The sequence below is a fragment of the Montipora foliosa genome, chromosome 1 (genome assembly GCF_036669935.1).
Source record: "Montipora foliosa isolate CH-2021 chromosome 1, ASM3666993v2, whole genome shotgun sequence".
In the NCBI taxonomy this organism is placed as follows: domain Eukaryota; kingdom Metazoa; phylum Cnidaria; class Anthozoa; order Scleractinia; family Acroporidae; genus Montipora; species Montipora foliosa.
Window position 1 is genome coordinate 55,733,019 of NC_090869.1, and position 22,500 is coordinate 55,755,518.

The 22,500-nt window shown below is 39.7% G+C and overlaps 1 protein-coding gene across 1 annotated transcript in view; it reads left to right on the forward strand.

The window, feature by feature from the left end:
- LOC138001803 (protein NLRC5-like) overlaps positions 1-22,500 on the forward strand; it is a 67,210-nt gene that overhangs the window by 43,903 nt on the left and 807 nt on the right. The window contains exons 11-17 of the mRNA XM_068848164.1: positions 2,303-2,370; positions 4,509-4,551; positions 4,980-5,008; positions 17,212-17,320; positions 18,438-18,466; positions 18,715-18,811; positions 19,903-22,500. The exon at positions 19,903-22,500 is cut by the window's right edge and continues 807 nt beyond it. Of these exons, the coding sequence (XP_068704265.1) occupies positions 2,303-2,370; positions 4,509-4,551; positions 4,980-5,008; positions 17,212-17,320; positions 18,438-18,466; positions 18,715-18,811; positions 19,903-22,500 (2,973 nt within the window). The remainder of the gene's footprint in view (positions 1-2,302; positions 2,371-4,508; positions 4,552-4,979; positions 5,009-17,211; positions 17,321-18,437; positions 18,467-18,714; positions 18,812-19,902) is intronic.

Genomic DNA, 22,500 nt, shown 5'->3' on the forward strand with positions numbered 1-22,500 from the left:
GGCGGTTGCCTTGGTTGACGCAACTTGACAAATTAACACAAAACTTGCAGACGAGCGATCTTTTCAATTGCTTCATTCGATCAACAATTATGCGCCGATCAAATCGAAACCCCCCCCCCCCCCCCCTCCAGGGCAAACCCTGGGCATTTTACTATCTTCTGTGCCTGGAGAGTGGGGAATTTGACCAATGCCTGGGTGGGGTGAACCAGAACCAGAACCAGAATTGTCAGGTTTCAAATGATTTTTTTTACGGGTGCCGAAGTCCCTAACAGCTATAAAACATGTGTTTGGACAAGATGGGAGAGTTTAAAGGAACAGATGTAGCATTTGTGAACGGCTTACAAAAAAGATCTTCAAAAGGTCTTTATTAAAGACGGGAGGAGCCGACGACGATTGTTCTTTGGTAGGGTATGACAGACAAATCCGACGGTGGGATAGGGCATTTGAACACCATTTTGGCCCGAGGGGGCGGGAACGATCCAATCTTCAAAAGTTCAAATGCCCGGGGGGGAGGGGATGTTGAAGTTGATCGGCGCATTAAGAGAGAAGTTTTAGGGATGAATATATTTGTGCTTGTGCCTTTGCTAAATGCAGGTTGTATGTATGTGTGATTTATTGTGTTAACGTTAGTAAAAAGTTGAAATTGAATAGACAAAGCATTTTTGATAAATTCATCTTGCTATTGCCATTCTTGATTAAATCGTAATCCTTTATCAGAATCACGAAGATGCTTTGTATCATTTGTACATGCAATAGAGAATACCCTGTCTCTTGAGGGTAAAGGAACTACTGACGTCAAACAAGGTGTACCTTCACCTTAAATGTAGCAGCCCTTGTTCGCATAATGCACTGCAGAGTAGTACATGCCTGCATTGGCGGGAGTGTGACTCAATGTTCTGACATGTCACTTGACAGAAATATCAATCACATGTTGCAGCATAATTATACTTCAAAACTTTTCAGGGCTACTTTTTCACAAATTTGGTTTTATACAGTCAAATTAAAGTTATTCATTGATTCAAGCTAACTTTCTTTCCAAAAAATGGAAACAAAATCTTGGAATGCGGTAAGTTATTACGAAAAGAAGGTTTAGTGAATGAAAGAGGTGTGGTAATCCCTCAAGGCGTGACTTGTGGCAAGTGGGTTCATCTCAAATAATTAGCATTAATTTTTTCGTTTAGTTGCCACACTTTTTGAATTTCTCCGGGCGATTGAAATCATTTCGTCAATATGAAATCTGTGTTAGAAAATGATAAAAATCCCTGGGTGTGAAGCTGAAACAAATGCCATGACCTAAAGGGAACAGAGTTGGCGAATTTTGACCTTTACCACGGCTTGTACTGCATTAAATAATGTATTTTCTCGGCTATAAGACGCAGCGTGTTTTTTTCAACTGAAGGAAAATTCAACTTTTAGCCTTAAATTTGTTTTGAACTTGGGGTGCGTCTTATAGCCATATATTATCACTTACCAAAACTGTATATTGCATAAGAAGTCTCATCGAACCTGATATAGTGTAGGAAGTTGTGGTTTGGAAATTGGCTCACAATTTTACTCAGTACTCTTGGACACAAAACCTAACTTACCCCTGGCAAGTGATTTCGTATCATTCACAAGTATCTCCTTGCCTTTGGGTGTCTGCATTTGATCCTCTCTTTCCCTATTTTTTTAATTGAAGAGAGCTTTGTGCAGGAACATGACTGTAACACGCCCGTTTTCTTACTGTGAATGCGAGGGTTTTGCTGAAAACATCCTGAACAATTTTTTTTTTCTGGAGAACCCCCACGAAAGGTGGTCAAAATTATAACGTTGAAGAATTATCATAAATAATAATTTGTTGTACGCTTGTCTTGGTTGGCAACGTGCACATGCCAAAATGGATAATATTTTTTGCAAATTCAGTAAAAGGCTGTGCACTCTATTTCAGTGACAAAATGAAAGTAAGAAATTTCTGAAGTTTTGCAGGAAGCATGCCAATCTCACAAAAAATTCAGTTTCAGGTATAATGGGCTAAGAGGTTGTCAACAAGGTGATCTAATTTGCTATCTGACATGAAATTGAATGTGAAAATGGAGAGCAGTGCCAATGTTTGTGAAACTGAGTGAATTACAAAAAATAGTTTGTCACAGTTTTACTGGACCAGTGTTATCTCTTTGCAAAAGTTAATATCAAAATGTGAAAAAAAAAAAGGTGAAATTAGTCATTTGCTATGTAACGTTTAATGTGACTATGTAATAACAGTTATGTCAGGGTATTTCAGAATGGATCTGATATAATATGAATTTCTATACCCTTGCTTCAGATAGAGATCCAGACAGTTCAGATTTGGACAGCACGCTGCAGCCCTTTAGGGATGAAATTCGTTCACTGGTAATACATAGTATATACATAGTTTCTCAAATGAAGAACTGCACTTTGACCGGCCAGTTGTTCTTTAGTTAACTACGTTTCTTAACATGCACCGCAATTTTACTTTGCACTCATTGTTTTCCTCTCCATGGATACATTCTTTCCTGTTTGCGTGTGGCTCATCATCAGTCCATTTTAAAGCCTGTTTTGTTACAAACCTTTCATATTTTTGATCACTGGTAGTTTCTCCTTCTGGTGTGGTGACAGCAGTTTCAGACCTACACCATCAATTTTGTTCTCATGTTGACCCAAGTCCAAGTCATCAGCCACTTTCGTCAGCAAGTGAATGCTTTGATCTTTGTCGTGTAAGCATGTCTCCCTCAGCAGTTACTGACAACTTTTGACACTATGGCTAGCCCTCACACAGATCTGAAGTAGTGGAGCCTTTTCAAAAACTAGATCACCATTTTCAAGAACTGGAAACAAAACTTGTTCTATATACTTTGCCACTGGATCAAAATAATTATTGTGCACCTTTCCTCACTGAAACCACTTCATGGAAAAAGAGACTGCTAGCAGCTTCTCATATGATGGAGAGAGTTCCATCAACCTAGTGTCAAACTGTTTTATAGAAAGTAACATTTCTGGAACGCCATGGTGGGATAGGCAGCTAGTACAAGTAAGGTGTCCTCTATGAAGCCTATGAGTCACCGAAAGTTGTCCTCAGGGCACTCATCTGCTTCTAAAATGCAGATTCACAAAATCCAGAAAATGCGCAAATCGCTAACAACTGCCCTGTACTGTCATGTACCTCAGTAGTTAAGAATTCTACCTCAATTCAGTCTGTCTGGCACATGATTTGTGAACACGATGGCTTTCATGTCACATAAGCCCATTTTCTGGATTTTGTGAATCTGCATTTTAGAAGCAGATGAGTGCCCTGAGGACAACATTCGGTGACTCATAGGCTTCATAGAGGACACCTTACTTGTACTAGCTGCCTATCCCACCATGGCGTACCTTCAAAAGAATATGAGGAATTTACCCCCACTCTAATAAATTTCATCGTCCGTAATTTCCCTCTTCACCAAAATTCCTGTTGATGGTGCTTTTAAAATTGTAGAAAAGAGACTTGGGAGAGACACTTCCTTGGGGTCTCAACACAATACAGTTTACTCTATCCTGTGCAAAGATCACTGTGACGTTAATTATATCGGACAGAACAAACATCAGTTTGGTACACATTTGAGAGAGCATCAAAAGGCAATTTTTCTTTGCAAAAAGGAGGACTCCTCTTTTTCAGAGCATGTTTGCCAATTTCACTATACTTACGAATTGAGTATTCTAGAATTATCACCCCCAGCTGGTGGTAAATGTACCATGTGTGTTGCTTGTATGCAGGCTTGAGTTGACACCTCATTGCCACTCCTGTGCCTTTGATCTGTCATGATGGCATCATTTTACCTGACAGCTATTTGCACCTAACAGGCCGTGTGCTTGATGACATCATTTTACTACTGAGACCAGAATGCTTTGTCAAAATGCTTTGTTATTCAGATTTTTCTTCCCTCCTGGGAGCAAAGAAACAATTATTATTGTTTAAATTTGCCTGACTGTAGAAAAGACTCAAAATAGTCAGGTCTTGGTAGTAAATAATGCTCTCATGCAAATGGCGTATTAAAAGGTAAGGATGTTTTAACATTAGAGTAATTAAAATTACTATTATTGGCACACCCTTTCCTTTTTCGGCTGGTTGGTCAGCATATAAAATGCTGACCAACTAGCGAAAATACGTTTGAATTACCCAATGAAGAAGACACTGGACAGGAGTTTTGAACCGTTGGGTCTGTGAAATGGAACTTTTTAATTTCTCGAAACCAGAGTAGTACAACTAACAGAAAAAATGAACACTTGAAAGTCATTATTTCTAGCATATTGGAAATAGAGGTTATGGCAAACATTTGTGGGTTCTGTATAGTTGCTACACTATGTGTATAAGATTAGAGTGGCCTTGTGTTCTATACTCAAACATCAGAGTCTACATGCCTTAATTATCCTCAAAAAGACGTTCCTTCTTTTATATTAACACAGGTTTTTAGTTTTGTTGGGAATGCACATTTTACTGAATAAACAACTAATTCCATTGTTTTCATCTTCAGATGAACAATGTTAATGGTCAGTCTCCTATGGAAACCCAGCCAGGTGAATGCATAAATTTGCAGTGAATGTGCCTCTACTGGATGTGAGACTAGAACACGAAATTCAAGGACCTAAATACTGTAGAAAGTAGAAAGCTGTTAAGCTCAGTTTTAGTCTGAAAGCAAATTACCTTCAACTACCACCTCGACAGATGTGACTTGTGCTGCTGATGTCAGAACATAACTGTTCATTTGATAGGCTTATAACAAATGTCAGTGCAATTTTTTTGGTCCAGTAGACTTGCATTTCTTTGTGAACAGATTTCAATCCTATTTTTGCCAGGCGTTTGGGTGCTCTCTCATTGGACTTTTATGATCCAAGTCTATTTTATAAGGTTGTCAACCTGTGGTTATTTGAGTGGACTTGTAATATAATCAAAACAAACACATTAATTCCAAAATAATAAAAGCGTTTGTCTGCTTATTCAACAGAAAGCACAGTTCAGCAAGGGCAAGTAGGGGTGAGTACTAATGTATTGCGATTCAAACACAAGTCATTGCAACTCTAGCGTTGAGTTGCAAAGCTAATTAAATCCTGCAATCCACCAGCTGGGTACCATAAAAGTTCATGTATAAGACGCACCTTTTTTCTCAAAATTCAATTGAAAAATCGGGGGTGCGGCTTATCTACGGAAACATCCGTAGTTGGACTTTTCCAAGGCTTAATTAACATTCATTAAAACTTCTCAAGATGTCACTGAATAAACATATAACAAACTGAAAGCAAGTAGTTGTTGATCACTGCCTTTTTCATGAGTGGTGGCTCCTAAAGGAGCCATTTTTATCTTGAAGCGTTCATTTGCGATTCTTGTTCGCCAAGAGTTCTTTCAAGCAATTAATTTTCGCGTTACTCGAACAACTGAACACCAACCTACAGGGAATCTCCATTCCTCCACAAAGCTGTTTGCTATGACTCCTGCGGCCAATGACTTAAACGCATATCTTTCTGCCATGTGAAAGAAATGCCAAGATATTTTAGAGTACTCTTGAGGCAAGTGGCCGACCGTTTCATTGTTTTTAATCACCTTCACGGCAAATTTATCCATTGGATTATTAAAGTCTTGATCTGCATGAAGTGTCTCTCCTGCTCCACACATACTTATAGACGTGGTATCCCAGGACAGCGGAATCGGAAGTAAACCCCTCCATGTTTGAACAGAACTACAATGATAAAAACCATGCATAAAGCTTTCTATAGTTTACTCGACCCAGTCCCAAGATCAGATATATCCAATCACAATGAAGTGCATCTCCAGTCGTTGCTAAGTTACCTGTTTGTCAATAATCAAACGATCGTGTCATCTTACATTTTCGTACATAAAAATTGAGTCTTAAAATTCCTAATTTGCGTTTTTGGAGATATCGTTGGTTGATCTTGAAGCTTATGTATCGCATATTGTTGTGGTTTGTCTTTTTTTGGTTGAATCTGTTCTTTAACCTCGCAATATCATGAAAATCAGGATCAAGGAAACACAGATCACTACAGATGCTATGCCGTTGCTACTGTCTTGTTTTGTTTTGACCAATCAGCAATTGTCATGTTTAATCCTACCGAGTCTATAAAAGTAGTGCTTGCCAACAAAGTTAAGCATTAGACAATTGTCAATCATATCAGGAAGGGGTTCTCCCAGAGCTTCGTACACTGCTACTTTTAAATTGCGTGTACTTGCATATGCTGTTATCCATGGAAACCGTGCTGCCGGTAAACGATTTACGGTAGATGAAAGGTGCGTGCGCGGATGGAAAGCACAACGTGGACTTTTGTCAAAAACTACACGAAACAAGCGAGCGCAAAGTTTTCGTCCTGTAGCCTTTACGGACATTGAAAAAGAACTTGCAGCGTGGATAAGTGAGAAACGACTGGGTGGTATCGGTGTTTCAACAAATGTCATCTGCCTCAAAGCAAAGTCAGTCGCGCAGAAGTTGGGCATTGCCAAAGAATCATTTAAATCTTCTAAATGCTGGTGCTATGTTTTTATAGAACGCAATGGTTTTTCCATACGACGAAAAACTACAATTGCCCAAAAGCTCACCCGGGATTACGAAAAGAACTTGTTACGTTCTAGCACTTTGTCATTAAATACACTGGAAACGCAGACCAAACACTACTTACTTTTGATATCGTGACAAATTCCACTGTATCAGAATGTGTCAATTTTAACAACGGGCCACGAAAAGGACAGGTTTACTGTCATACTTGTCTCGGAGGCAGGTCGTGGCATCCACCTTTTTGTTGTCTTCAAACAAAAGACACTATTCCGATTCCATCATCATCTTCTGTATTTCCTGTTACTGAATGATCATCGGCTCTTGAATATGGCGCAGGGGCGGATCCAGGATAAATAACGACCGGTTTCCAAAACAACGAAAAAGTTTATAGGGGGGTCCGAGGGCATTCGATCTCACCCGGGATTTTTATGGTAAAAGGATAGTGTCCTGCGAATTTGACTATAAATTTGCTAAATCAATTTTCAGTGACTTTTTCATTCTTAAATTGCTTCTGGATCACCACAGTGTGATAAAAATCGATTAAATTTAAAAGAAAAATGAGCCGCACTAAGTTACTGCGGAGTTCATCTAGGACGCAAGGGGAGAACGTGAAAACGTCGACCCGATGTTTTCAAGTTGGGATTCATTTTAACTTGGCTACGCATAATAAAAAACACTTAAGAATGGTTTCTGCGAGCTAAAATTTAGCCATTAATTGTTGTTTGCTATGGGTAAACAGGTCGCCTTTGCTTTCCAGATTTATACTGTAACAATCCATGACACAGCTGCCTCTTTAACTCTCCAAAGTCCCTTTTCACGTGTTTCTGAGCGATTTCCGTAAAACTGTGGAAACCGGTATGGATCCGCCACTGTGGCGAACTTGAGTTTTCTGGCTCCGCTAAATGCTGTTCTTTTTATCGTTTTCCTTTCGCATTGCTTGACTGCAGATCCCTATGAAAATCCCGTTTACCTTAACAACTTATCCACAAGCGGCCCTGATAAAATTGATCCTCTCAGATGGCCGTTTCACGTGTCTGTAAGCGCTCTAAATCGAATTTAAGGTCCTCGTGGAACGAAGGTCATAAATACTCTACACAGCTCTCCCAAACGCAAGCTTCGGGTGCAAATTTTCCTGTCGCTTTTGCTAATGTGCGGTGATGTACAACTAAATCCAGGTCCTTTCTGATTCCCCCTGTGGGATATGCACCAAACCAGTGAAATCCAACCAAAGAGGAATTCAGTGTGACACGTGTGATACTTGGTATCATACTCGCGGCATGAAGATGGATGTACTTGCCTACGAAGCACTGGCAAATTCATCTTGTATCTGGGTTTCTGACACCTGTGGCCTGCCCATTTTTTCTAGCTCTTTGCTTGAATCATTTGATCTTATCGATTCTCCAAATCGTTTTTCTCCCATAAGCGAATTAATTACTTCTGAATTAACTTCTACACCACATTAGGCACCGAGACACTTGTACTTTGACTCGCCTCGTAGGCATAGGAAGCAGACCTCTTCAGATAGTCACTCAACCACAGGTCCAGACCCCTCCTCATGACAGCTGTCCTGATGAAAGTCCAATTCAAACGTTTAAGAGCTTGCCAGACAACTGTTCTGATGTAAGCTCAATTCAACCACCTGAGAGCTTGCCGGACCTCTCGCATCACAGGCATATCAAATACGGGTGTGTATAATGATCTTCGTCAGTCTTATTAGTCATAACAAGCGTTTACAACTTCACCAGTTTATGGAGACCTTTAAACCTGATGTCATCCCAGGCTGTGAATCTCACCTTGGTGGATCAATTAACAGCAGCGAAATATTTCCACCTGCATGTCTTAACCCCTGCCAAACCGTAAGGATCGGGACCATGGTCTCCGGCAAAGGTGAGGTCTTAATCGCACTCCACAGTAACATCATCTCAGTAAAACGCTTGTCACCAGCAGATTGCGCGATTGTATGGACTAAGCTTTCACACTCGAATGGGAAATTTGTTTGGATATTTTTAACGCCAGCCTGGCTCTACTGTTGATATCATGGAACAGCTAAAACTTTCAATGTGCAACCTCAGGCAACTGGCTGGAATTGGTGGCAGTCATGTACTTCTTGATGGTGACTTCAACCTCCTAGATATTAACTGGGAGAACAGCTCTGTAAGATCAAGGCCACAATAAAATTATGCAAAGGTTATCAATGAAAAAATGTCGGAGATTGTAGACGACTTTAATCTTACACAAAATTAATGGTTTGTGAGCCAACCCGCCAGAACAACATCTTAGATCTTGTATTCACCACTCGCCCTGATCTGGTTAATGGAACCTTTGTTTTACCTGGCATGAGTGACCATAGTGCAGTAACATGCGACATCAACCTAAGGACTTCCCCAACAATAAATGCACCCAGGTCTGTCTACCTCTATAAGAAAGCTAATATGACAGAATTGCAAGAACATCTTAGAGAAGTTTTCTCATTCAGAGCCTGTCCTTAAGCCAGTTGAGGAAAATTGGAATTATTTTTAAAGTACACTGTTTAATGCTGCTAACCAGTTTATTGCTCAGAAATCCCTCAAAATGAAAAAATCTGTTTCTTGGCTAAACAATCACATTAAGCAACTCATTCGTCAAAAACGCAGACGTTACAACACAGCTCGTCGAAGCAAAAGTGAGCAGGACTGGAGTAAATTCAAACTGGTACAGAAGGAGATGAGGAAGGCTCACCAGGGATATATAAATAATCTTTTTGATTTTGAAACTGAGCATAATATTGACAATACATCAAACAATGAGAAGCCTGCCACCACCCAGCGTTTCTGGCAGTATGTTAAAGCCAAACGCAAAGACTCGATTGGTATACCCATCCTGAAATCAAATGGAGTAGACATAACAGATAACCCTAAGTTGAAGGCAGAGGTGCTAAATGCACAGTATACAAGAGTTTTTACCAATGAGAACCCTATATTACCAACAGTAGGGCAGAGTGAATTCCCTGATGTGCCAGACATTGCTATCGACCATGTTGGTGTTATAAAACTCCTTGAGAGAATCATCCCATCCAAAGCAACTGGCCCTGATCTCATCCATGCGCGCATACTGAAAGAGGCTGCACCAGCTGTAGCTCCGTTTTTGACTTTTGTATTCCAACAATCAATTGATACTGGCACCGTCCCCAGGAACTCGGTAACTACAAACATAACAGCAATATACAAGAAGGGATCTAAGCGGGATGTAGCAAACTATCACCCAGTGTCATTAACGTCAATCCCTTGAAAAATCCTGGAGCACGTTATATTTCACAATATCATGGCTCACCTGCAAGAGCACAACATCTTAGTTGATTACCAGCATGGTGTTAGGCAGCATCGATCATGAGTGACTCAACTAATAAATGCCCAGAAGCACCTACCCGATCACTTAACTACAGGACCCAAACAGACCTGTTGATATTAGACTTCTCAAAAGCATTTGATAGTGTTGCACACAAGCGCTTGCTCCTCAAGCTCTACTATTATGGTATTCGTGGTCAAACTCTGGGTTGTCTGCAAGCGTGGCTAGTAAATAGAACCCAGCCCTTGAGGGCTGTTTACAGTACTGAAGCTAAAGTTCTATCAGGAGTCCCCCAGGGAACGGTTCTTGGACCCCTATGCTTCCTACTGTATGTAAATGACATGGGAAGCAAGATCTCATCACACTTGAAATCATTTGCTGACGACACCCTCCGGTATGCAATAATACACAGCCAAGTTGATGCACAAAGTTCACAGGGTGACCTGGACCAACTCGTGGTTCGTTCTCAAATCTGGGAAATGGATTTCCATCCCTCTAAGTGCTACGTGCTGCATATTCACCGATCAAAAAACCCCATTGCCTACCAATAAACCATGCTGGTTCAGATTCTTGAGGTGGTGGACCACCAGGCATACCTAGGGATTACCATCAAAGAAACTCTTAATTGGAAAGTGCATGTTTTAAATGTAAAGAACAAAGCCAATAAGACGCTAGGAGTCATCAAAAGAAATCTTCACTCTTGCGCTGGGAGAATCAAGGATCAGGTGTATATCTCACTGGTTAGATCCTCATTAGAATATGCTTGTGCATCATGGAAGCTCTACAGAAAATACCAAATAGACATGTTAGAGCAAGTCCAGAGACGGGCTGCTCATTTTGTGACGAAGACCTACTCAAGAGAGGAGGGCTGTGTTGCACAGTTTACAGTGGCCAACGCTACAGCACAGGAGGCGAATTGCAAGGCTATGCATGCTCTACAAAACACTTAACGGCGAAGCTGAAATTACTGTTCCGACCTATGTCCAACATCAGCAAATCCAACGGACCCGCCCCTCCCATCCACTTAAGTTTACTCCACTTCAGGCAGCATGTGATGGGTACAAGTTCAGCTTTTGGCCCAGAACGATTAGAGATTGGAACCGTCTGCATGCGGACATTATACAATCGAACTCAATTCACTGTTTTAAAAGAGCTCTGGGCTCCGCCCTAATGAATGAGGGAACTGATTTTAATTATTTATATTCATGTACTGTCTTTTTTCATAATGTTTATTTACTTATTTATTTAGATTTATTTATTTATTTTATCTTATTTTATATGTCACCTGCAAAATGTCCATATTCAGGATCTTGCAAGTTATGAATGTAGATGTAGATGTAGACTTCCAAAGAACATGAACTTCCCGAAAGGGGTTCTCGTCAGGTGTCAGGAGAAGGGCTGGATGGACCAAGGACTGGTGCAGGACTGGCTGAGGACCATCTGGAGCAAGGTTGGCGGTCTGACCAGAAAGAAGTCTATGTTAGTGTGGGATTCTTTTAAAGTGCCCCTAACCCCAAAATGTTTTTTTCGCTAAAATGAATCTTTGCACTTGTTCGAAACGCATTGCGGCAATTTTTTCCTTTTTCTAACAAATTCTGCCATTTTATAGGCTTCGAAAGTTGCGAAAATCCAAGCATCTTTTGTTCACGACCGAGTCAGAAGGGGAGTGGGTCTATTCCTGATGTGATGTCACAAATTGATTTACATTGCATTAACTCTTTGTAAACATGCATGCAAAGTAGATTGTGACGTCACATCAGGAATAGACCCATTCCCCTTCTGACTCGGTCGTGAACTGAAGATGCTTGGATTTTCGCAACTTTCGAAGCCTATAAAATGGCAGAATTTGTTAGAAAAAGGAAAAAATTGCCGCAATGCGTTTCGAACAGGTGCAAAGATTCATTTTAGCGAAAAAATCATTTTGGGGTTAGGGGCACTTTAAAGCACACTTGTCACCACCGATCCTCAGCATGGAGGGATGACAAGTATGTTACAGTCCGGCCCTGGATGTTGCAATCGACAAGCCCTTTACAGATCGTATGAGGAAGAAGTGGCAGGAGTGAATGCTGCCTGGCCAATACACCTTTACTGCTACCAGCCGTATTCACAAGGTGAAATTGGATCAGATCTGCCGGTGGATTCACGAGGCCTGGGAGGACATCCCAAACGAGCTTATCAAGAAGTCGTTTTGCAAGTGCTGCCTAACGAATGTCTTGAATGACACAGAAGATGACCAAATGTGGGATTATGACGACGACTCTGTTTCTGATCCATTTGCTGGCATCGATGATGATGATGATGATGTACACTTGCTCTATGCTGAGGGTTTCGAGATGGAACAATTAGAAATTGACCTGGAAAGCTATCACAATCTCTTTGGAGATAGCAATAATGACGATTCCGATGTGTGGTAGATAGCATCATGGAGGATGGGCGTGTAAACTCGAGCTCCATGTTTAAGTTGCTGTTGGTTCTGTTTTTTACATTATTTGCTGGTCATAGCAGATTGTCTCTACTGCAAAATGGCAAGTCAGCAACACAGAAATGAGGCAATATACGGCATGACACCACAATATATCAAAGTCTGTTCAATGACTTCAAATGTTGACAGAAGTGTCTGCCATCTTGGTTTCAACTCTACAAAGGTTTACAATCCTTACCGATGTAAGCAAAAGTACCTGCATTCGAAATTTCGCTATTCAAACACTGGTGCAGAATTAAACATCGAAACTAATCCAGGACCCTTCTTGACATCCCTGGGACACCAGTATGGTAATGCTACGTCGAACCGGACCGAAACATCCAGGATTGTCAACGCTTCGCGTTCAACGACTGTTCCAGTGTGTATCAACAATGTAAGGTATGCCCATATAAACCATCTTCATTATCAATGTCAACTTGGCCACAACCCTCTCAATTGCATCAATATCTCTGCAACCTAAAGATGTTCTGAGATATACACTCCGAGCCAGCTTTCGCTTCACCTTTGTATTATGAACGTTCAATCAATTAAAAACAAGTCTGCCGAGATTGTTGATTATATCATAGAAACATGGCTCAGCGAAAATGATGATGCTCACAGGGCAGAAATTACAACTACTGGTTTCAAGCGTATCAAACATTTGCGAAATAATCGTCGCGGGGAAGGAACTGCACTTTTATTCAGAGGAAATTTGAATGTTCAAAACATTGCACCAAAGGAACTTCGTTCATTTGAATATTTAGGACTCATAGTTTCATCTGGCACGTTTAAATTTCGACTTGTTATCCTTTACCGCCCACCCTATTCGCCTTCCCACCCTGCCACCATAAGCACCCTTTTTGCTGACTTTGCAGATTACCTGGAAACTTTAATTATCTCGCTTTCTGTTAAGGTGCAAATACCGTACAAAATACTTAGTAGGCGTACCAAAATTTTATAGGAGTGCTCTTTCTTTCTTTCTTCTCTGAACTTAAATCTCTTTATAATTATAATTATAGTAAAGAACATCTCCTGTTTAACAACCAGGATATTCTAATAGATGGTAAACCTTTTTTTCTTAAGGAGTGGTTTTCTGAAAGTGTTGTTTCAGTTCAAAATCTACTTCATGAATCAGGCCGACATCTTACTTTTCAGGAATTTCTTTCCAATTATAACTGTAAATCAAATTTTCTTGAGTAGTACCAAGCTTTATGTCTAAAAAAGTGGGAGAGATGGATAATACGGCAGTGGAGGGTTTTGTCCAAGGGGCCTTATCTTTTATGCTAGATGAGAACATAGTGTTAAATTTAGGGAAATTAAAATGTCAAGATTTTTATACTACACCAGTCAACTCCAGCTGGCTTACAGCGTTGGAATAAAATACGTCCAATTGATAGTGCCTCATGGGGAGAATATTTAAGCCCCATTTACACGAGCAATTTTTCCTTGACAAGTCCACTTGTCAAGGAAAACTTGCCGACTGTACACACTAGCAAGTTTTCCTTGACAAGTTTTCCTTGACAAGTTTTTCTTGGTAGTGTAAATGAAGAATATAACAAGTTTTCCTTGTCACATTTTCCTTGTTGTCCATCTACACGAGCAAATTTCAGACTTGACAATTTTTCCTTGTCAAGGAAAAGCTAGCATGCCAGATTTTCCTTGACAAGGAAAATTTGTCCACTATTCCCCATCTACACGAGCAATTTTTCCTTGTCAAGGAAAACTTGTCAAGGAAAAATTGCTCGTGTAAATGGGGCTTTAAAGATGTCATATAGAACATTTAAGGAAACTACGCTAAGAGAATTTAAATTTAAACTTCACCGAATTGTAATGACCAAAAAGGAATTGGAAAGATTTGGAATTAAAAGTGAAAGTGACTGCTTGTATTGCGGTGAATCAGATTCCATAGACCACACTTTTCTTGACTGCCAATTCACCTTGTCTTTTACTTGTCAAGTGGTGAGGTGGTTTAATGCCACAAACAATACTAGTTTTAATCCAGAACCTGAAGAAATCGTGTTTGGCTTGCTCAAGCAAAGCCTTGCTGGGCATGGGGCTGTGAGAAAGTTTAACTATACTTTTGTATAGTTCTATTCAAACAAGCTAAAGAGAGCTCGATTATTTTGTCTGAATTTGTTAAGATTAATATTAAATACAAGGTTGAGAAATTTACATAATTCAATTTACTTTATTCGCCCTCTTGATTGATCACTCAGTTCTCGTGCATGTCAGTATGAGATTAGCTGCCTATTACATCCTGTTTTAGCTTGTATGTCAGATTAAAAGTTGTATTTGTTTTCTTTTTCTTTTCTATATGTATCTTGGTTTTCAAGTGTAGTGTAAACTTCTGTTATGTATTCAATAAAAATAAATTAATTGTAAAAAAAATAGTCTCAACTGAGCCATTAGTTATTACTGGCGATTTCAACGTTCTTGTTGATGACTCAACTAATCCCGACGCAACGAGACTATTAGACGTGTTAGATTCAATGGGTCTTTGTCAGCATGTTACTCAACCAACACATGAACTTGGGTACACAAATGACTTAATTATCACCCGTCAATCAAATTCCATCATCTGCGGCTCGTCTGTCACGGTTCATCTTTTCTCAGATCTTTTATCTGTATTAACTACGCTAAGAGCAACTAAACCGAAAATCATATTGAAGGAACGAGTTTACAGGAATATTACATCAAATGACTTGGACTCTTTCTGCAGTGATCTAGTAGCTTCCGAAGTCTGTCAAGACACCCCCAGGGAGTTGTCTAGCCAACAAGACTCTATAATTGGCATGCAAAATTGTATAAAGGACATACGCTTATGGATGGAACACGACAAACTCCTTCTCGATGATGAAAAAATTGAATTTCTTATCATAGGAACCCGACAACAGTTATCTAAATTTAGTATTCCTTCGATTACCGTGGGCAACTCTGTTGTTATGAGATCGTCAGTTGTGAAGAATCTCGGTGTTTTTATTGATGACAAGCCGTCGATGAACTCACATATAAACCAAATTTGTAATACATCATTCTATTATCATCATGACATTAAGCGAATAAGAAAACATTTTCGCGTAACTCCATGGAGACCTTAATTCATGTGTTTGTGTCAAGCCGATTACATTACCGCAACAGCTCACTCCGCGCACCGGTGGCTAAGTTGGTTGAGGACCAGGCTGTCACGCGGGAGGTCGTGAGTTCAACTCCGGCCGGACCAACACTCAGGGTCTTTAAATAACTGAGCAGAAATCTGCAAATGGTTAGACTCTCTAGTCTTCTCGGATAAGGACGATAAGCCGGAGGTCCCGTCTCACAACCCTTCAATGTTTATAATCCTGTGGGCCGTAAAAGAACCCGCACACTTGTCGCAAAGAGTAGGGCATGTAGTTCCCGGTGTTGTGGTCTGTCTTCTGTGACGTATCATGGTTGGGAGGGTAAATGCTCGGAGATATTAGCTACACAAAGCTACTCTAAAAAATCCGAGGGTAAATAAAGATATGTTGTATATATGATATGATATGGACTGCCACAGGCACAAATTGATCAGACACAAAGAGTTCAGAATGCAGCTGCAAGACTAATTTTCAAGCAACCGAAGTTCAGCCATATCACACCAGTCTTACATCATCTTCACTGACTTCCTATTAAGTACCTCATTGAATTCAAAAGTCTGCTCTTTACCTTAAAAGCTGTTCACAGTATGGCACCTGATTAAATCTGTAAATTGATCAGTCGAAAATCATCAACTAGATATTTGCTCAGATCCAGCCAAATAATTATGCTTGAGATTCCTAGTGGCAAGATCCTCTCAACAGTTGGAGGAAGAGCATTTTGTTATGCAGCCCCGAAGCTCTGGAACAATCTGCCATGTAGAATGTCTAGCCTTGACTCACTCTCAAGTTTTAAGTGCCACCTCAAATCATATCTTTTCAAACAAGCTTTTAATTTGTAAATCTTATATATTTTAATTTGTCAAATATATATTGTTTACTTTGTAATTATTATTATTATTATTTATTCATTTATTTATTTTCAATCTTAACTGCTTGTGAATTTCATTTTTTTTAAATCATTTTATCAAATTGTAAAGCGCATTTGATCACCTTCGGCATGAAAAATGTGCTATATAAGTTCCAAGCTCAGTGTGAGCATGGCCGACAAAAATATAAAGATTTTTATGGGAATCCTGATAAAAATCCTCAATTAAAAGCCTAAACTTATTGCCATTGTGGATAGCTTCCTTCCTGTGTGGTTATTTTCCAGATACGACGCAATTTGAGCCATTTTTCAATTTCTGGGTTGTCAACGGTCATGATAAAATCCCAAGGCTGAAGGAGCCTTCTCAGGGGCCACCAATTTGAGTCAAATATTCCTGGATAAAATGTTCCCACGGTCGCAATTCCACATCACAATCAATTGACATAAACTTTCATCTCAACCCACCATCAACGTGATAGCAGTCCTGCAAGCAACATCAGGCGGTGAATATTGCGACAAAACAGCTTTCGAAGGCGGTTCTTTATCACAAGAGTGGCCACCACTTCGACCGTTAATAACAAACTGACCCTTACCGGGGTGGCAGACCGTAGTTTGTCAACCGCAAATTTCTTTATTCCCGTGGGTCTCCCGGCATGACTGCATACAAATCCTTATATTTTTGTCGTTCATGCTCATACTGATCTTGGGGCGCCTGTGGTCCATAAAGCTTCATCGGAACTTCAGACCTTTTTTGTCCCCTTTATTTTTTTCAAAATTTGAGCTTCCAAATTGGCTTATCTACAGGTCCAGCTTATACCTGGACTTTTACGGTACCTTATCAATTTCAAAGGATTACCTTGCAACATTTTGATTTGATTTTGCATTTATTTCCTTCTTCTCACTTAATAGTCATACTACAGTGGAATGTCTCTTAGAGAGGATGGCAGTTTAACAACACCATCTGATCACAACACCATATCTCAAGATATACCTCAAGATTGTGACCTTGATCATTCAGGTGGTATTTTTGGTTTTTGGTTTTGTCATTAAGGGTTCCTACTGTTCCCTAACAGGAGGGGTAATAATTGCACAGTTGATTTAAGTGCACGGCCTTCTGTGGGAGAGGCCCCAAGTTCGATCCCTAGTGACCTTACATCCTTGCTAATCGACGTTTTTCCATTCTGTGTAGCTTCAGGTAGCTTTAGATATCCTTAAAACCGAGCACTGGGAAGAGGGGGGTAAAATGAGTGCACTGTCAGTTTCCTGGGAGAATACCCTGTAGGAGGTAAAGGGACTTTTGACATTAAATAAGGTGTACTGTATCTTTACCTAAAACTATATTCAGTACCTATTCCACCCTATTCTTGTTTGGGTGCCCTCCATGATTTTATTTTTTTATTTATTTTATTTTATTTAATAGCTTCAACAGAGCATGAAAAGACTCGAAGTCCATATGAACATGCCCCATACTTACATAAACATATGTGATTCAATATACGAACAGATACATAACTCACAAATAATGTGACACATAATACAAATAAAACAATAATACTAATAATAATTTATCGACAACAGACTGTTGCCGGGGTAACAGATCTGCATTTAGAGCAAATAGTTTTAAAAGTTCTTATTCGGTCAGGATCAAAAGCTGAATGAAGAAGTGACTTGTAATGCGAACGAACTTTCGTTTTAAAGGATGAAAGAGTAGTACTTTCCTTAGTATTAAAAGGCAATGAGTTCCAGAGAAGTATAATCCTATTAAAGTAAGAATCCCTGAAGGTTGAGGTTTTAGTTAAGTTCGGCTTATAATCAATACTGATAAAGGAGTTCCTAGTTACTCTGGACTTACTATATGGAGTAACATACTTAAGGATGTCGAGGTTAAATAAACCGTTACGGCATTTATAAAAAAAGACCAAATCTAGATATTCAAACCAATAGGAAACAGGAATCAAGTCAAGTTTTATCAACCTATCTCTGTACGAAAGATCTGCGAAGCACGATCCAAGTCTATTTCATGAGGTTGTCAACCTGTAGTTGTTTAAGTGGACTGTATACTGCAGTTTTTATAACCAAAATGAACATATTAATCCCAAAATAATAAAATGTTAATGTCTGCTTTAATTCAACAGGAAGTACAGTTCAGCCAGGGCAAGTATGGGTGAGTACCAATGTAAGCCTTGACCAATTCAAACAATTCTTTGCAACTCTATGCAAGTTGTGAATTGCAGAGTTGCAAAGCTATTATTATTATTATTATTGTTGTTGTTGTTGTTGTTGTTGTTATTATTATAGTTGTTGTTGTTATTATTAATGCCCCAATCCACCAGCTGGGTGCTGTAATTTAAAATGATTATCCTGTAACATTTTTATTGATCTTGCCTTTATTTTCTTCTTCTCACTTAATAGACAGACATCAATAGGAGTCCTCATACAGAGGATGGAAGGTTAACAACAGTAACTGATCCCAACGCCATATGTCAAGATTGTGACGATAATCGTGCAGGTGGCATTTTTGTTTTCTGGTTTTATCACCAAGGGTTCCTACAGTAATAATAATAATAATAATAATAATAATAATAATATTAATAATAATAATAATAGACATGTAAAAGCTACCAATAAAAAGTTCAACTTCCAACGTTTTGGCAGCCTCAAGGCGCCATTAAATCAATGAGTTGGAAATTGATATACAAGTTCATAAATTTGGTTAAATGTAATTTAACTAAGTTAACCACCACGAGCTTAGCGGTCAAGCGGTTAACAAGCTGGAAAAAGTCAATAGAGCAGTTTTCAAATGACTGACGAAAGTAATTACGTAATTGCAATTGCTACGCTAAGTGATTTGTTTAGAAATCTCACGCCAGTTTATCAACCAAAGAAAAGAAAAACCAAAACCAATCGTGCTTGTTCCGCGCTTTAAGCAAGTTACTCGGAATTACTACGAATTTGAATTGGTTCATTGTGCTATTTGCATCTGCTGTGATTGGTTGAAGTAAGCACTTTGGTATTAGTTTTACGACACTCAATTGAAAACTGCTCTAGAGCGATTTTTAATCAAGTGTCGTAAAACCAAAACCAAAGTAATTACTTTGGCCAATGAAAAAGGACGAAGACAATCCAGTAAACCAATCAACACTCGAAGTAATTACATGTAGCCGACACAAAGCGCGGGAAAATATGCACGCACAAGCGACGATTGGTTCTGATTAGTCGAAAAAATGGCGCGCAAAAAATTTGAACCAATCACTGAGTGAAGTGATGAAAAACCAAAGCACTTTGTTAATTACTTTCGACACTCAATTGAAAACCGCTCTATAAGGTCAAACAAACCAATAAAAAGCCAATGTCTATCTCATTATTGAAGACTGCACCAAGGAGATGATTGGGGAAGTGAAAGGTGTCTCAATTTGCTGAATAGCTTCTTGACTTATGATTCTACAAGGCTGTAGATACAGTATGTGTTTAACAATACGGTTTATTGAGTAGTAGGGTTCAGAATTTAAAACCCTAAAATAAGATGAACACTTAAATAATAGGGAATAAACATTAATTAAAATGTTTGGCTTCATAAAAATTGCTTCTGTTTTTCTTTAGAGACAGAGTTGGATTTGTCTGGCAATAACATGGGTAGCTCAGGTGCTGCTGCTGCTCTGGCTAAAGAAATAGAAAGAAATCAAACCCTGACAAATTTGAATTTGTTTGGAAATAACTTGGGTGACTCGGGTGCTGTTGCATTGGCTAAAGCAATGAAAAGAAATTCAACGCTGACAGAGTTAAATTTGTATGGCAATAACATCAGTAAATCGGGTGCTGCTGCACTGGCTAATGCAATTGAAAGAAATTCAACGCTGACATGGTTGAATTTGTATGGCAATAACATCGGTGACTCAGGTGCAGCTGCACTGGCTAATGCAATTGAAAGAAATTCAACGCTGACAGAGTTGGATATGAATGGCAATGACGTTGGTGAATCAGGTGCTGTTGCACTGGCTAATGCAATTGAAAGAAATTCAACGCTGACAGGGTTGTATTTTAGTGGCAATGACATCGGTGATTCAGGTGCTACTGCACTGGCTAATGCAATTGAAAGAAATTCAACGCTGACAGACTTGGATTTGAATGGCAATAACATCGGTGACTCGGGTGCTGCTGCACTGGCTAATGCAATTGAAAGAAATTCAACGCTGACAGGGTTGTATTTTAGTGGCAATGACATCGGTGACTCAGGTGCTGCTGCACTGGCTAATGCAATTGAAAGAAATTTAACGCTGACAGACTTGGATTTGAATGGCAATAACATCGGTGACTCAGGTGCTGCTGCACTGGCTAATGCAATTGAAAGAAATTCAACGCTGACAGAGTTGCATTTGAATGGCAATAACATCGGTGACTCAGGTGCTGCTGCACTGGCTAAAACAATTGAAAGAAATTCAACGCTGACAGGGTTGGATTTGAGTGACAATAACATTGGTAAATCGGGTGCTGCTGCACTGGCTAATGCAATTGAAAGAAATTCAACGCTAACACAGTTAAATTTGTATGGCAATAACATCGGTGACACAGGTGCTGCTGCACTGGCTAATGCAATTGAAAGAAATTCAACGCTGACACGGTTGGAGTTGAATGGCAATGACATTGGTGAATCGGGTGCTGCTGCACTGGCTAAAACAATTGAAAGAAATTCTACGCTGACAGGGTTGGATTTGAGTGACAATAACATTGGTAAATCGGGTGCTGCTGCACTGGCTAATGCAATTGAAAGAAATTCAACGCTAACACAGTTAAATTTGTATGGCAATAACATCGGTGACACAGGTGCTGCTGCACTGGCTAATGCAATTGAAAGAAATTCAACGCTGACAGGGTTGGAGTTGAATGGCAATGACATTGGTGAATCGGGTGCTGCTGCACTGGCTAATGCAATTGAAAGAAATTTAACGCTGATATGGTTGAATTTGTGTGGCAATAACATCGGTGAATCGGGTGCTGCTGCACTGGCTAATGCAATTGAAAGAAATTCAACGCTGACAGGGTTGGCTTTGAGTGATAATAACATTGGTAAATCGGGTGCTGCTGCATTGGCTAATGCAATTAAAAGAAATTCAACGCTAACATATTTGAATTTGTATGGCAATAACATCGGTGACTCAGGTGCTGCTGCACTGGCTAATGCAATTAAAAGAAATTCAACGCTAACATATTTGAATTTGTATGGCAATAACATCGGTGACTCAGGTGCTGCTGCACTGGCTAATGCAATTGAAAGAAATTCAACGCTGACAGAATTGAATTTGAATGGCAATAACATCGGTGACTCAGGTGCTGCTGCACTGGCTAAAACAATTGAAAGAAATTCAAGGCTGACAGAGTTGGATTTGAGTGACAATAACATTGGTAAATCGGGTGCTGCTGCATTGGCTAATGCAATTGAAAGAAATTCAACGCTAACACAGTTGAATTTGTATGGCAATAACATCGGTGACACAGGTGCTTCTGCACTGGCTAATGCAATTGAAAGAAATTCAAGGCTGACAGGGTTGGCGTTGAATGGCAATGACATTGGTGAATCGGGTGCTGCTGCACTGGCTAATGCAATTGAAAGAAATTTAACGCTGATGTGGTTGAATTTGTGTGGCAATAACATCGGTGAATCGGGTGCTGCTGCACTGGCTAATGCAATTGAAAGAAATTCAACGCTGACAGTGTGTGCTTTGAGTGACAATAACATTGGTAAATCGGGTGCTGCTGCATTGGCTAATGCAATTGAAAGAAATTCAAGGCTAACATATTTGAATTTGTATGGCAATAACATCGGTGACTCAGGTGCTGCTGCACTGGCTAATGCAATTGAAAGAAATTCAACGCTAAAACAGTTGCATTTGTATGGCAATAACATCGGTGACTCAGGTGCTGCTGCACTGGCTAATGCAATTGAAAGAAATTCAACGCTAAAACAGTTGCATTTGTATGGCAATAACATCGGTGACTCAGGTGCTGCTGCACTGGCTAATGCAATTGAAAGAAATTCAACGCTGACAGAGTTGGATTTGAATGGCAATAACATCAGTGACTCAGGTGCTGCTGCACTGGCTAATGCAATTGAAAGAAATTCAACGCTGACAGAGTTGGATTTGAATGGCAATAACATCAGTGACTCAGGTGCTGCTGCACTGGCTAAAACAATTGAAAGAA